Genomic DNA, 15,267 nt, shown 5'->3' on the forward strand with positions numbered 1-15,267 from the left:
GCCAAGATCACACCATTGCACTCCAGCCTGGGCAACAAAAGCAAAACTCTGTCTTGAATAAATAAATAAATAAGAAAACCACAAATACAAAGCCCCAAGCTAGCACATCTGGGGAGCAATTAGTTGCCACAAACAGCAGCTCTCTTCTGCAGATGGAGTCTCTAGATGGGGGACTTCCAGCAGCAGGTCCCTCCTAGGTGTAGAAATTGGAGGCTCTGGGGCTGCCAGCTTTCTGCAGAGGAATCTGTTTGGGAAGAGAGACCCTCTGGACTCCCCGTGCAGATGAGGGGGGCCAAGCCCCCAAAATCCTGCTCACCTTGCCAATGCCATGAGGGACAGCACCTTGTCAGGAAGAGGAGGAAAGTCCCCAGGAGTTGTCATTACCGGAAGTCCCAAAGGGTCACCTCAGCACTTCCACATTTGTAAGATCCAGAAAGCGACCCCAGGCTTGGGCCAAGGAGACTGCCAAGGAATACCGTCCTTCTCGCTCCCCTTCCTCCCTTCCTGTGGTTCTTCTTTCCCTCCCTTCTTCCTTTCACTCATTCTTTCATTCCATAAAAATTTATTGCATACCAACATGTGCCAAGCACAACTCTATGTACTAGCGATTTATTTTTTTAACAGAAGAAGGTGGAACTAAGATAGACCCTACCTTCTTCCTCATCCTAAGCATCTCTCAGACCTCAGACTACCAAGTGGGAAGCATGTTTCCATTCTGCATAAAATCTCACAATTCTGTGATATGCCCATGATCATGACAGGCTCACAGAAGGCACCACCTCGTAGCTGCTGTGACGAGAAAATGAGGTCACACAGTAAGCACTCAATAAATGTTGGCTGTTATTATTCTATACGAGGCTCTGTGCTTAAAACTTCACACACCCACCTTTTTCATACTCATAGCAGCCCTGGGAAGTGGGTACTAATTTTCTCCCAGTGGTATAGATTCAGAAATGGCCCAAAGAAATGAAGTGACTTGCTCAGTGTTAGTGTAGAGGCTGGGATTTGGAAGTCAGGCAACCTGGCTCCAGATTCCACTCTTTCTCTCTCTCTCTCTCTGGCTGGTCTGGAAAACTCCTGGAACTCCTGGCCTCAAGCAATTCTCCAGCCTCGGCCTCCCAAAGGGCTGCGATTACAGGGGTAAGCCACCACACCTGGCCAGGCAAGAATTCACTCTCTTAAACCACTATCGGCACCAGCTGACCCCAGGTGGCCTCCCTGCCAAGCTTGTCACTTGTTTGGGAATTTCTTTTTTGGTGATACTGCTGAGCGGCAGTGGCTGTGCGACCCTCACTAAGCCAATGGCATGCTCTCTCGAAATTTGGATCTTGAACAGTGGAGCAAGGATGGAAAGATGAAGGCACTCTGACCACACAGCTCCCCCTGTCAGGACCTTTCTCTCCAGCCTTCCCCTTGAGTTCGTGGATCCCCCATAACCCCTCCGGTAAATTCCATTTTGTCTTAAGTTAACCCAACTTGGATTCTGCCGCCTGCACTGGAGGATCCCCGTTCGACCACACTACTTTCCACTTAACTGGCACACGATGACCCTTCGCCATTCATTGGCGGGAGCAGAAGCCCTCACTCCAGTGGGACATGCCAGGGATGGGAGGGGGGTGTCTAATACTTACGTGCCATCAATTTTCTCCATGCCGTGGAAGAAGCTGATGCAGTCTGACGTATTTCTCAGGTTAAAGCACTTCTCATCGATGCACTGTGCTGAGCTTTTGTCCTCGAGGTCCCTCTCCAGGGCATGTTGAGCATCTCGGTTATCCCTGCAGGGAGGGAGGAGTCATTCCTGGACTGTGCACCTGCCCAGAATTCCCAGCCTGGGCCACACAGCAGGTGCGTGTTACAAGCCCTGGCTCCCCAGGAAACGCCCCAGTAGCTTCTCAGTCCTCTTCCCACCTCAATGCCCCACCACATACCCACAGGCTCCCCCCAATCCAAACAGATTTGCCCTTTATTCTTTTTTGTTTTCCAGAGTCTCACTCTGTCAACCGGGTTGGAGTGCAGTGGTGCAGTGATGGTTTACTGCAGCCTTGAGCTCCCAGGCTCAAGCACTCTTCCCACCTCAGTCTCCTGAGTAGCTGGGACTACAGGCATGCAGCCACCAGCCCGATTAACTTTTTAAATATTTTGTAGACACAGTCTTGCTGTATTGTGCAGGCTGGTCTTGAATTCCTAGGCTCAAGTGAGCCTCCTGCCTCAGTTTCCCAAAGTGTTGAGATTACAGGTGTAAGCCACCACACCTGGCCCCTGTTGTCCTTTAGAAGAAGGATGGGTAAGCATTTACTGTAAAGGGTTGCATGATAAATATTTTAGGCTTTGTGGATCATATGGTCTCTGTTGCAACTACTGAACTGTGCACAAAAGCAGTCACAGATATGTAAAAATGGTTGTGGCTTCATCTCAGTAAAACTTTATTTACAAAAACAGATTGTGGGCCAGATTTGTCCCTCCAGCTGTAGCTTGCTGACCTAATTTAGAAGATATCAACCCATACTTTGGACAAAGTCTGATGCAAGTCAAATCACTTCGTAAATCCATCATTGTGTCTGACCCTATGCTGGGCACCAAGGGATGAGACATGAATAAGACGACACAGTCACTGCCTTCAAATTGCTCACAGATTTGTGTGAACACATACAAATATAGATAGATAGATAGATAGATAGATAGATAGATAGATAGATAGATAGATAGATAGATAGATACATAGATACATAGATACATAGATACATAGATAGATAGAGAACAGAATGGTAAGGGCATTGTGCAGGTTTGAAAATACAAAATAACACAGAGGAGGAAACCGTTAATTGAGGATGAGAGGGTGGTCAGGTCCTTTCCAAGGAGGTGTCTGAGCTGGGTTTTCACAATACATTGGAGTAGACATTATGGGGGAATTGCTGCTGGGGGAATGAGAATTCCAAGCCGAGAACATCACATGTGCCAACGCAGAGAAGCTAGAAACACCAGACGTTTAGGGACCTCGGGATCAGGAACCGGGTGGAGTCAGGGGCTAGGTGAGGACAGGGACTGGGTGGGGTCAGGGACTAGGTGGAGTCAGGGACTGGGTGAAGACAGGGATTGGGTGGGTTCAGGGACTGGGCGGGGTCGGGGGCTAGGTGAAGCCAGGAATTGGGTAGGGTTGGGGCTGGGCGGAGTCAGAGACTGGGCCGAGGTAAAGAGAGGACAATGGATCAGGGCCAGGGCTTAAGCCAGGAGGGCTGGTTGGTATCTTGGCTAAGATACTTAGACTTAAAGATCACTGCCAAATTCCAGACATTTGAGAACCACTTCCATGATTGTTGTCAAATACCAAACTCTACTTATTTTTTCTTTTTAAAATCACTTTTATTTAATTAATTAATTTTTTTGAGACGGAGTTTCCCTCTTGTCGCTTAGGCTGGAGTGCAGTGGCAGGATCTCGGCTCACTGCAACCTCTGCCTCCTGGGTTCAAGGGGTTCTCCCACCTCAGTCTCCCTAGTAGCTGGGATTACAGGCACCCGCCACCACTTCTGGCTGATTTTTGTATTTTTTTAGTAGAGACGGGGTTTCATCATGTTGGCCAGGTTGGTCTTGAACTCCTGACCTCAGGCGATCCGCCCGCCTTGGCCTCCCAAAGTGCTGGGATTATAGGCGTGAGCCACCGCATTTGGCCTAAAATCACTTTTAAAATGTAAATAAATGTATGATAAAAGGAAATTTACATCCCTGTCTTTAAAGAAAAACCCATCACCCTTTCCACTGATAGACGATCACCTCAGACCTAAACATTAATACTACGTAGGCACTCACTAAATATTAATAAATATGAATACTAAGTAGGCACTCACTAAATATTAATAAATATGAATACTAAGTAGGCACTCACTAAATATTAATAAATATGAATACTAAGTAGGCACTTACTAAATCCTAGCTAGAATCTACTTCCTCCAGAAGGTTCTAAGCCTGGACCTTTTTCTGTTTCCCTGTTGGCTGAAAAAAGAGAGATCAGTTGATGTTACAGACTCATAAGCGGCAGCTGAAACTTTGCCTTGGAGTGTTTAGAAGAATTGTAAGAGTAGAGAAGGGAATAACTTCCATTAAGTGAGGGTATGTCAGACACCAGCTAAACTGAGTGTCTGTTTTCTGTCTGTCTTTCTCTCTCTCTCCCCCCCTTCTTGTGTCTATGTCTCTGTCTCTCCAACCTTTGTCTCTTTCTTGGTTTCTCTCTGTCTCTGCCTCTGTGTGTCTCTCTGGGTCTCTCCCTCCCTCTCCTCCATCTATATCTTTTTTTTTTTTTTTTTTCTGTGATGGATGTTGGTTGCAGTTGAGGGATTTCCAGCAGGCCAGCAGCCAGTAAGTGAGATCCTGACAGTAGTGGGGGTTCCTACCTATCAGGAAGCACGGGTCATGTCGGAGCAGGAGGAACCCCTGACCCGGGGCCCTTGGGGTTTCCAAATTGGCAGAGCCCTGGAGAAATGGGGCCCTGTCCCGCCGAATGAGCTGGAACGTGAAGCCAGGCCAGGATGTGGAAAGCAAACATGTCAGAGAATTAGAGGGAAACCTGGGGGCCTCAGAGTCCAGCGTGTCCAGCTGCCTGGCCCTTGTCATGAGGCCTGGGGAAAAGGAGGCAGTCCTGTCCTCCCTGCTTGGCCCACAACCAAGGGCCGGACCAGTGCCAAGCTCACCCTGCTGTCAGCCCACCAGGAAAAGCCCAAACGGGACTCCTCTGTCAGGAAGAGCCTTTTCTCACCTGGTGCGGCAAGGACACCGCCCTGCCCAGATGCAGGCCTCAGGCTTCGCAGAAAACCATGAGCCAACAGCCTGGTGTTGGCCACCTGAGCAGTTCAGCGGCAGAGCTCCCCCACGCGGGTGAGGACGCACCAGACTCTGCCCGGCTAATGAGGTTCTGGCCAGCTCTCAGTTAATCAGTATAATCCCAATCCCTCTGGCAGCACAAGCTGCCTCCCTGTGAGATGGCAGGAGTCATCTGACACACAGCCACTGCCCAGCGACAAACAGTCTCCATCCAGGGTGGCTCGGCCTCCAGTCTCCACAAAGTGAAATGCTGCCCTCACCTGCTCTCATCCTCTCCGTCACTCACTCTGTGCTTGCTTTCTCTCTCTCTTGCTCTTGCTGTCTGTCTCAGTTGCTCTCATCTCTCTCGGTCTCTGTCTAAGCTCAAACACCTCCCTCTCTCTTTCTCTTTCTCTCTCCTTTCTCTCTCTCTCTCTCTCTCTCTCTCTCTCTCTCTGAGATAGTCTTGCTCTGTGGCCTGGGCTGGAGTGCAGTGGCGTGATCTTCGCTCACTACAACCTCTGCCTCCTGGGTTCAAGCCATTCTCCTGCCTCAGCCTCCCAAGTAGCTAGGATTAGAGACATGCGTCACCGCCCAGCTAATTTTGTGTTTTTAGTAGAGACAGGGTTTCACCATTTTGGCCAGGCTGGTCTCGAACTCCTGATCGCAGGTGATCCACCCACCTCAGCCTCCCAAAGTGCTGGAATTACAGCCGTGAGCCACCGCACCCGGTCTCTTGTCCTCTTTCTCCATATCTGCCTCTCCCCATCTCTTTGCCTTTCTTTGTCTCTGTCTCGTCTCTTGATCTCGCTTTCTGGCATATCTGACTCTGTGCCTCTCTGTCCCTCTGTCTCCCTCCTCCCCATCCCTGTCTCTGTTTATCTCTTCCTGTCTGTGTCTTTTGATGTCAGTGGTCATGTCTCTCTGTGTGTCTCTCAGTCTCTGGGACTGTCTCCATCTGACTCAGTCTCCCTGGTTCTCCCAGCTCCCCCGGCCTCTGGCTGCATCATCTGGGGTTGCACAAGCAGCCTCCTGACCCCAGTCTCAGGATTTCTCCTCTGAGGTCCAGCTCCCCACTTCAAATCTGTGATTGGTTCACTCTGCTGGCTCAAACGACACCACTTCCCAAACGTCAGCCCTCCTGTCCCCACCAGCGCCACGGTTTGTCACATCCCATGGCAGCTACAAATGGAAAACCACTCTCTCTTGCCATAAATAGAAGATCACAAAAATAACTGGAAGAAAGAACAGAATAGAGAGCCCAGAAATAAATCCAGGCATTTACAGTCAATTGATTTTCAGCAAAGATGCCAAGAACACACAATGGAGAAAGGACAGCTTCTTCCTTTCTTTCTTTCCCAATACCATGTAAAAATGGTATTGATACAAGTGGAAATGTGCATGCCGAAGAAAAAGTTAGAGCTCTATCTCACACCGTAGACAAAAATCAACTCAAAATAGATTAAAGATTAGCCAGGCATGGTGGCGGGCACATGTAACCCCTGCTACTCAGGAGGCCGAGGCAGCAGAATCACTTGAACCCGGGAGGAGGAGGTTGCAGTGAACTGAGATTGCACCACTGCACTCCAGCCTGGGTGACAGAGGGAGACTCCATCTCAAAAAAAAAAAAAAAAATAGATTAAAGGCTAAAATGTAACACCTGAAACAGTAAAACTACTAGAAGAAAACATAGGGGAAAAGTTCCATGACATTGGACTGGACAATGACCCCAATAGCACAGGGAATCAAAGCAAAAATAGACAAATGAGATTACATCAAACTAAAATGCTTCTGCACAGCAAACAAAACAATCAAGAGAGTGAAGAGACAACCTAAGAAATGGGAGAAAATATTTGCAAACTATATCTCTGATAAGGGGTTACTATCCAAAATATATAAGGAACTCAATAGCAAGAAAACAGCCTAGCTTTAAAATGGGCAGTTATTGCGGCACACTTTACGATAGCCAAGACATGAAATCACCCTAGGTGTCTCATAATAGATGAATGGACGAAGAAAATGTGGCATGCATACACAACAGAATACTACTCAGCCTTGAAAAAGAAGGAAATCCTGTCATTTGCGACAACATGGATGAACCTATAGGACACAATGTAAAGTGAAATAAGTCAGGCACAGAAAGACAAACATCTCATGATCTCCCCATATATGTGGAATCTAAAACAATCGAACCAATAAAAGCACAGAGTAGAATGGTGGTTACCAGAGGCTGGGGGTGGGGGATTGAGGAGATGTTGGTCAAAGAGTACAAATTTCAGTTCGTCAGGGGGAATAAGTTCCAGAGACATGGTGACCATAGTTAATAACAATGTACTGTGTACTTGAAAATCGCTGAGATTTTAACTGTTCTCGCCACAAAAAATAAGTATGTAAGGTAACATATATGTTAAGTAGTTCAAATTAGTTCAATGTTTTGAAACATACATGTAATTTCAAAGCATCATGTTTTATATGATACAGCATATACCACTTTTGTCAATTAAAAATGAATAAGTAATCAAAAAAAATAAGTGCAAGAAAAATGCAATAAAACAAAGACAGTGGCCTGTCCCAATTCTCCCTTTGTTAAAGTTTGCCTGTTTAAATGAGTATTTAGGCCGGGCGCAGTGACTCACGCCTATAATCTCAGCACTTTGGGAGCCTGAGGTGGGCACATCACCTGAGGTCAGGAGTTTGAGACCAGCCTGGCCAACATGGTGAAACACTGTCTCTACTAAAAATACAAAAAAACAGCTGGGTGTGGTGGCATGGGCCTGTAATCCCAGCTACTCGGGAAGCTGAGGCCAGAGATACTCATGAATCTGGGAGGTGGAGGTTGCAGTGAGCTGAGCCCGTACCACTGCACTCCAGCCTGGACGGCAGAGTGAGACTTTGTCTCAAACAAACAAACAAATAAATATGAATATTTAAGGAATTTTATTTACTGAATTGATTTTTTATTTATTTATTTTTTTGAGCTTTTGCAGGTACATGGTAGGTGTATATATTTGTGGGAGATATTTTGAGACAGGTGTGCAATTTGTAACAATCACATTAGGATAACTGGGGTATCCATCCCCTCCAGCATTTATCATTTCTTTGTGTTACAAACATTCCCGTTTATACTCTTTCAGCTATTTTTAAATGTGCAATAAATTACTGTTGACTGTAGTCGCCCTGCTGTGCTTAAGGTTTTTTTAAGCAAATCGATTTATAGACAAACTATAGGCACCAGTCGTCCCGGTGACAGGTGGAATTGTGAGAAATTAGGATGGGGCACACAAACTATCGAACTTCAACTCTGTTTTTGTCCTTTCAGCCATCATCCTTCCTGCTATATTTGTATCTTCTCTGTACACCTCCACCCTGACATCTTTCTAGGGGTCTCCGATGTGTCTGTCCCTGACCAAGCTCTTTGCTCTAAGGGTAACTTGCCTGTGATGTATTTCTTCCTAACATCCAGCACTAACCCTTTCGGGGGGTCCAAGGGCTCCTAGAGGAGGAGGCAGGTTCTGGGGTACAGCAAACCAATACGTGTGCTCCCAGGGCTGCTTTGGAAGCTGCCCGGCCCCTCTGCATCCACCCCAGCCGCCCATGTGCACCAGGCAGCGGGACGGACAGCCACTGCCAGGTTGCCAGTCTGTCCCGTGCTTTCTGTGTCTCTGTGTCAAGGGTGAATGAAGTGGAAAAACCAGCAGAGCAGCGTGCCCTGAAAGAGTTAAAGGTGAGTGCCAGATACAGGTGGAGGTGAGGCAGCTGCTTCCAGGGGGAGCTGGTGCCAAGGGCTTAGCTATGGGCCCCAAGCCCTGTAAAACTTGTCTCCCTTTAATTATGAGGGGGGGCCCCGGGCTTGTCGGGATACTCGTTACATAATCTTGTAAGAACAAAAAGCTGATTTCTTTTGAAGACTTCTGGCTCAATGTATCCACCAGCTCCCTTCTAGAGGTCCCCAGCCCCTGCCCTTGCTACCTACTACCACCCACCCTCTGTCCTCTCCCAAGGTTCAGAACTCAAATGGGGAAGCCACAGGCTAAGAGGGGCCTCAGGGAGGCCAGTTGCCTCTTGCCAGGGCTCTCATTGTAAACAAGAGTAACAAGGATGCACCGGCTTGTGAGAGTCAATTGTGCACGTCTCAGTAACATCATATTAGCAGCTTAAAATCAGCCATTGTGGTAGCATTTACACCACCCAAACTGGCTGATCCTACATTCAGGACTCTTTTTTTCCCCCCCAGAAAGCTGGTTGTTGAACATTTACCAGCACACCACTGACCAAAAGAACCACACAGAGACAAGTGAGCCCCTCTGGCTTGTCCCCCAGAAACCTGGGAGTCCCAAAACAAACCCCAAGGAGAGGGAATTAAAAAAAAAAAAAAGTCCTTACTGCATCTGGAGATCAATCCTTTGAGCTAATTTTCTCATCTGTTGCTGGCAACATTTTAGCAAATCCACTTCCTGAAATGAAAAATGTCAGAAAGAGCAGTGCCTCTTAGAACCTCAGTCTTGTCTCTCAAGCCAGAGCCCTCACTTCTCCCCTCCCCTCTCACTGACCACCCTCGACCCCAGGAGGTGAAATGTCAGCGTGGGGCCCCTGCCTCAATCCACGTGACCCCAGGGCCAGGCAGCTAAGGGTTGATTATGGAGGCTCCACCATTATTTTTCTTTTTTTTTTGCCCTACTTTCTTTTTATAGACTCCCAGAAAAAAAGAAAATTTAGCACCTACTATGTGCCAAGCACTCACTTATAGATTATTTTATCATTACATTAAATAATGCATACGAAGTGGTATAGCCTATGACATATAGTAGGTGCTCAATAAACACTAGTTTTTATTATTATTATTAGTATATTATTATCTTGCCTATTTTGGAGATGAAAAGACTGAGTCAAATAACTCCATTTCTCCCTGTTCCTAAATTGCAAACTAGGCCTCCACCCATGCTTCCTGAGCCCTAGCTTTCCACAGGGTGACACGTGCAGCTTCTGCTCCTGACAGGTAGCTCAGTAATTTCTCTGACCTGCTGGCTTTCCCACCTCCTTCCGGGGGCTGGGCAGACCTAAGAGATGCCTTACCCGGATAAGGTTTTTCTCCACGTTGTCATGGACCAAATCAATCCCAATCCTCTTCTCTCGATGGTACAGACACTCCAAGGCCACCTGTGAGAAGCAGCATGATGAGCTTATTCTTCCTGCAGCTGTATGCAGATCCTGAGCAGAAGGCACTCACATCCACCCTTGCCACAATCTGTTCCTTTCTCCCAGAAACCTGGGTGCTTCATGTGACCTCATTACTGTGCATTGGATGGGCTTCTGCCTCCCCCTCTCACCGGATGAGAGCTGTGGGTTGCCATACGACCAATGCATCTGGAGATGCAAGGCCCATGTAGAGAAGGCAGGACAAAGTAGTATCTCAAGAACCAATCTGGATTCCCATAATTGCATCAGCAGCCCCAAGCCTTCCCAAAATACAATAATACACACAGTAAAACTTCACAATTATTTCAGATAAGATGGTGTTGGCTGCCATCCTCCATGTAGCTTCTCTTCTGACTTCAATCGGGGCTTGGCCACTTCCTATTGTGTGCATTTGGGCAAATTGCTGAACCTCTCTGCTGGTTTCCTCCTATGCTGATGGGTGCCATATTGGTGCCTATCTCACAGGTCCATTGTGCAGGTGAAGTCGACTTGACAAGTGTGAATCACTGAGAACACTGCCCATAAATATTACCAGTGAATACGCATGAAAACCCCTCTTTGCAGATCTCCCAGTGGAGGGACGGTTTGGGGAAGTGGTCAGGACAACCCTGCCACACAGCCCTGGGTCTTACAACTCTCATGCAGACCTGGGCAGAGCAGAAGAGAGGACAGGAAAAGCGGCTTTTCAGGGGTGCTCTATGATAGGAAGCTGACGAGCAGCAGCGATTGGCATACCAGCCCGTGATGTCACAAAGGGCCCAGGAGCAGAAGGAAGCAGGATGTCAAGGTCTGGATGTCACGATGCAAATGTATGTGAGAACTCAGAAATGGGAGGGGGTCACTGACCCGTGCCACAAGGATTTCCGGAACCCCTTCTGTGAGTCGTGCTCTGCTGAGGTGCTGGGGATAGCACAATGAACCAGGCTGAGAGTCCCTGCTCTCATGCAGCCTGTGTTCTACTTAGTTCTCTCTTAGGGGAGAGAACTCCCATAAGAAAATCAGGCTGGGCACAGTGCCTCCCTCACGCCTGTAATCTCAACGCTTTGGGAAGCCAAGGTGGGAGGATCACTTGAGCTCAGGAGTTGGAGACCAGCCTGGGCAGCATAGCAAGACCCCATCTCTACAAAAAATTTTAAAATTAACCAGGCGTGGTGGTGCATGTCTATAGTCCCAGCTCCTCGGGAGGCTGAGGTTGGAGGATCTCTTGACTCCAGGAGGTCAAGCAATGAGCCAAAATCATGCCACTGCACTCCAGCCTGGGCAACAGAGCAAGACCCTGTCTCAAACAACAACAAACCAGGAACTCGATCATTTCCAATTGTGTGAAGGGCCAGGATGAAAATATTCAGGGTGATGTGAGTGGGTGAGGAGTAACCAGCAGAGTGGTCAGGGAGGAATTCTCTAAGGAGGAGAAGGACTGTGTCATGAGAAGCAGAGATGCAGACCTGGATAGAAATGCACCAGAAGGGAAAAGAGCAGGTGCAAAGGCCCTGAGGTCAGCAGAGAAACAGACAGGAAGCCATTGGCACTGCATTAGAGGAAGTGAGACTGGAGCAATAGCGGGGACAGGGGTTATGGGGAGGAATGCAGGAATTTGGGAATTAAGATGTTAATTTCTGGGAGGCCATCAAGGCAATCAGTGGCTGCTGTGAGGACAATGGGTTGGAAGGGAGCAGGAATTGGGAGACCAGGAAGGAGGTGGTTGACATTGTGCAGGGAGAGGCTGCCTGGACTGTGGGGACAGCCCGGGAGATGGAATTGAGATGTTGATGGTCCCCCTGCCACCATGTGGCTGATCAGAGAAAGCCAGATGTGACCAGGCAGAGCTGGACTTTCCAGACAGGATGGGCGAGCGAGAAGAGAGTGGGAGGGAGAGCAGTAGGTTTGGGATGCTGCTGTAGGGCTCTGAAAAGCAGCCCTGCCCATCCTCCTTCCCAGGGAGAATCTGGGGTTGTATGGAATCTGCTCCCTGCATTCCATGGGTTTGGACATCTCAGAGTGATGGAAACCTAGGCCATGTCTCCCAGGAGGATCCGGAGGCAGGATCTCTCCTACAGAAGCCCCTGAAGCTGCAGGAGGCTTCCAGGCAAGAGGTCCTGAGTTCCCCACACACTCCAGGGAGCAGCCAGTCATCTTCCTGTGTGGCCAAAGTCAGTTCCCATAGGTGCTGCTGGTTCCTTACCCAGTGTCCACTCAACCCCCTCCATCACTTTCTCCTGGGTGCTGTGAGAAACATTCACTTATCCAGATCCCTTTGTATCCAGACCCAGGCGTGAGCCACTGCGCCCAGTCACATTTAGATATTTACTCATTTATTCAGCACGTATTTATTGCATGCCTACTCTGTGCTTCTCCCTGCCCTAGGCTGGGAATACATTCAAAACGTTAGTGTAAACAACATCAATCAGCACTGATATTGGTCACTACAGACCCACACAGACATACAGGTGCCCTGCACTGAATAGCAGTCTTGAATACATCAGCAACAACACAGGCAAAAGTCTCCGCCTTGATGGAGACTATTCTACATCCTAATATTCAATCAAGTATACAGCATGTTAGAGGATAAGTATTACGGGGAAAAATAAGGCAGTTATGGGCCAGGTGCAGTGGCTCATGCCGGTAATCCCAGCACTCTGGTAGGTAGAGGCGGGCAGATCAGATCGAGACCAGCCTGGCTAACATAGCAAAACCCTGTCTTTACTAAAAACACAAAAATTAGCTGGCCATGGTGGCGGGGGCCTGTAATCCCAGCTCCTCGGGAGGATGAGGCACGAGAGTCGCTTGAACCCAGGAGGCGGAGGTCGCAGTGAGCCAAGATCGAGCCACTGCACTCCAGCCTGGGTGACAGAGGAAGACTCTGTGTAATAAATAAATAAATAAATAAATAAATAAATAAATAAATAAATAAATAAAATCAGTTATTTTAAGTATGTGCTTCAGGGACCGGAACACACACATGCTCAGGCATGCATATGTATGCACACAATATCTTCATGAAACCCCTGCAACTTTGATGTAGCTTCAAGGAGAAAAGGAAATTCTATTGAGTCCAAGAAACCCTGATTTGACTGGGATTATCCTGAATTGACTAAGATTGTATTACTGATCACATTCAGTGGTGCAGCTCAAACCGACCTGCAAGGTGCCCGCCACCTTGATCTTCAGTCGAAGGAAGTGGAACGAGCATGCAGTATCCCCATTACACGGCCGCAGCCCTGTCCCCAACCCTGTACTCACCTGCAATGGGCAGTTCACCTCATTGGCCGCGCACTCCAGCCGCCTCTTGACCGTCTCCAAGTTCTGGTTCTCAGTCAGAAGTCTGTCCAGCTCATAGCTCAGCTCCGACTTCCAGAAACCGATGTCTGACAGTCTCTGGCCCAGGTTCCGGGTGGTGCCCTGCTGCATCTGGTGCGTCAACTGGTCCTTGTCCTGCAAGAGCCTCACGGAGTCGTCCGTCAGCCGGCTGGCCCACAGCCGGGAGGCCTCTGCCCCACGCACCTGCAGCTGGTTGGACTGGTCCCAGTCATGGGGGCTATAGCGAGAGAAGAGTGCTGAGCGCAGTGCCGGCAGGGTGGTGGGCGGCCGCAGGGTGCTGGGGCTCTCGTCCGGGCACGTCTGGACATTGGATATCTTGTAGAAGAGGCTAGGCCTCCATGAATTGAGGTAGCGGTACCCGGGCAGGTAGTAGGGCTGATAGCACTCCTGGATCACTGGAGCCTGTACAGCTGGCAGCGAGGTCAAGCCACAGCATTTCTTGGGGCCACAGTAACTGGCAGTCTGAGTGGTCCCAAGAAACTCCATCTTCCCCCATGAGCCCTGCTCGGGCAAAACTCTGCTCAAGGATCCAAAGTCATCACCAGGAAAGCGGAAAGTGCTTCTCCTGGGGACTGGCAGAACCTCTATGACTCAGCACTGGTGTCATAAAGCCTGGGGAGAGGAACTCTTAGCGGGGCCTTTGCTCACTTACAGGCCAGCTGAGGCCATATTATCCAAAACAAAAAGACAAAACAATGATCGGCAAAGTGAATGTGAGTTTCGTAATCCACAGATTCGGTTGCAAGAAGTGACATTTTATCTTCCTATTAGAACGGAACTGTGTTCCCAGCCCTAACTGGGCCCCATGGGAGGAAAATTAATGTAGTCTAGCCAGTGAATTCAATCATTTCGGGCTAATTTGGTCAAAGCGAGTTGTTTTCTTTCTTTCTTTGTCCCCAACACGGCATCAAAATGGTCCATCTGAGGTGAGGCATGGTGGCTCTTGCCTGTCACCTCAGCACTTTGGGAGGCTGAGGCTGGAGGATCGCTAGAGTACAGGAGTTACTAGTATGGGAGACTGTCCTGGGCAACGTATTGAGACCCTATCTCTACAAAAGAATTTTAAAATGAGCTGGGCACAGTGCCTGGTGCCTGCAGTCCCAGCTACTCAGGAGGCTGAGACAGGAGGATCACTTGAGTCCAGGAGGTGGATGCAGCAGTGAGCTGTGATTGCTCCAACTGCACTCCAGCCTGGGTGACAGAGCAAGACTTTCTCCAAGAAAAAAGAAGGACCATTGGTACCATGGGATGCCACTCAGCAATACTACTCAAAAGAGCACGAATGAATCTCAAATGTTAAGCTATGTGGAAGCAGCTAGGCTCAAAAGACGACATTGTGTATTAGTTCATGTATATGGCATTCTTGAAAAGACAAATCCACACGGACAGAGGACAGATCAGTGGCTGCCAGGGTCTAGAGGTTGGGGTAGAGTTGCTGACTCTAAAGGAGCACAAGAAAATTGGGAAGGGCAAGACAGTATGTTCTAGATCTTAATTGTGTTGGTTACACATTTGCTGAAACCCATAGAAGTTTCCACTAAAATGAGTAAATTTTACTGTACATCAATTATACTTCAATAAACCTGGTTTCTAAAAATAGAGGGAGGGATCTTGAGCATCAGGAGGCAGAGACCATGTCTATTTTGCTCATCACTAAATTCCTGGCATCCAGAACACTATTGAATGAGTGAATGGATGGGTATCTAAAATGAGAGCTTTCTTGTTCCAGAGAAGTTATTAACTCTATATTCTGTAACAATTTTTTTGTTTTCAGAGAGACAGTGTTGCTCTGTTGCCCAGGCTGGAGTGCAGTTGCATGATCCTAGCTTACTGCCGCCTGAAACCCTTGGGCTCAAGTGATCCTTCTCCCTCAGCCTTTCAAGTAACTGGGACTACAGATGCATGCCATCATGCCTGGCTAATTTTTTTTTTTTTTTTTTTGTAGAGATGGGGGTCTCACT

At 48.2% G+C, this 15,267-nt stretch overlaps 1 protein-coding gene across 1 annotated transcript in view; it reads right to left on the minus strand.

Moving 5' to 3' along the window:
- TEKT5 (tektin 5) overlaps positions 1-13,865 on the minus strand; it is a 65,785-nt gene extending 51,920 nt beyond the window's left edge. The window contains exons 1-4 of the mRNA XM_011961390.1: positions 13,229-13,865; positions 9,866-9,949; positions 9,176-9,246; positions 1,632-1,775 (exon numbers count right to left, since the gene is read on the minus strand). Coding sequence (XP_011816780.1) covers positions 1,632-1,775; positions 9,176-9,246; positions 9,866-9,949; positions 13,229-13,792 — 863 coding nt within the window. The 5' untranslated portion in view covers positions 13,793-13,865. The remainder of the gene's footprint in view (positions 1-1,631; positions 1,776-9,175; positions 9,247-9,865; positions 9,950-13,228) is intronic.
- Positions 13,866-15,267: the final 1,402 nt, after the last annotated feature.

Source organism: Colobus angolensis, unplaced genomic scaffold (assembly GCF_000951035.1).
Source record: "Colobus angolensis palliatus isolate OR3802 unplaced genomic scaffold, Cang.pa_1.0 Scaffold55, whole genome shotgun sequence".
Taxonomy (NCBI): Eukaryota; Metazoa; Chordata; class Mammalia; order Primates; family Cercopithecidae; genus Colobus; species Colobus angolensis.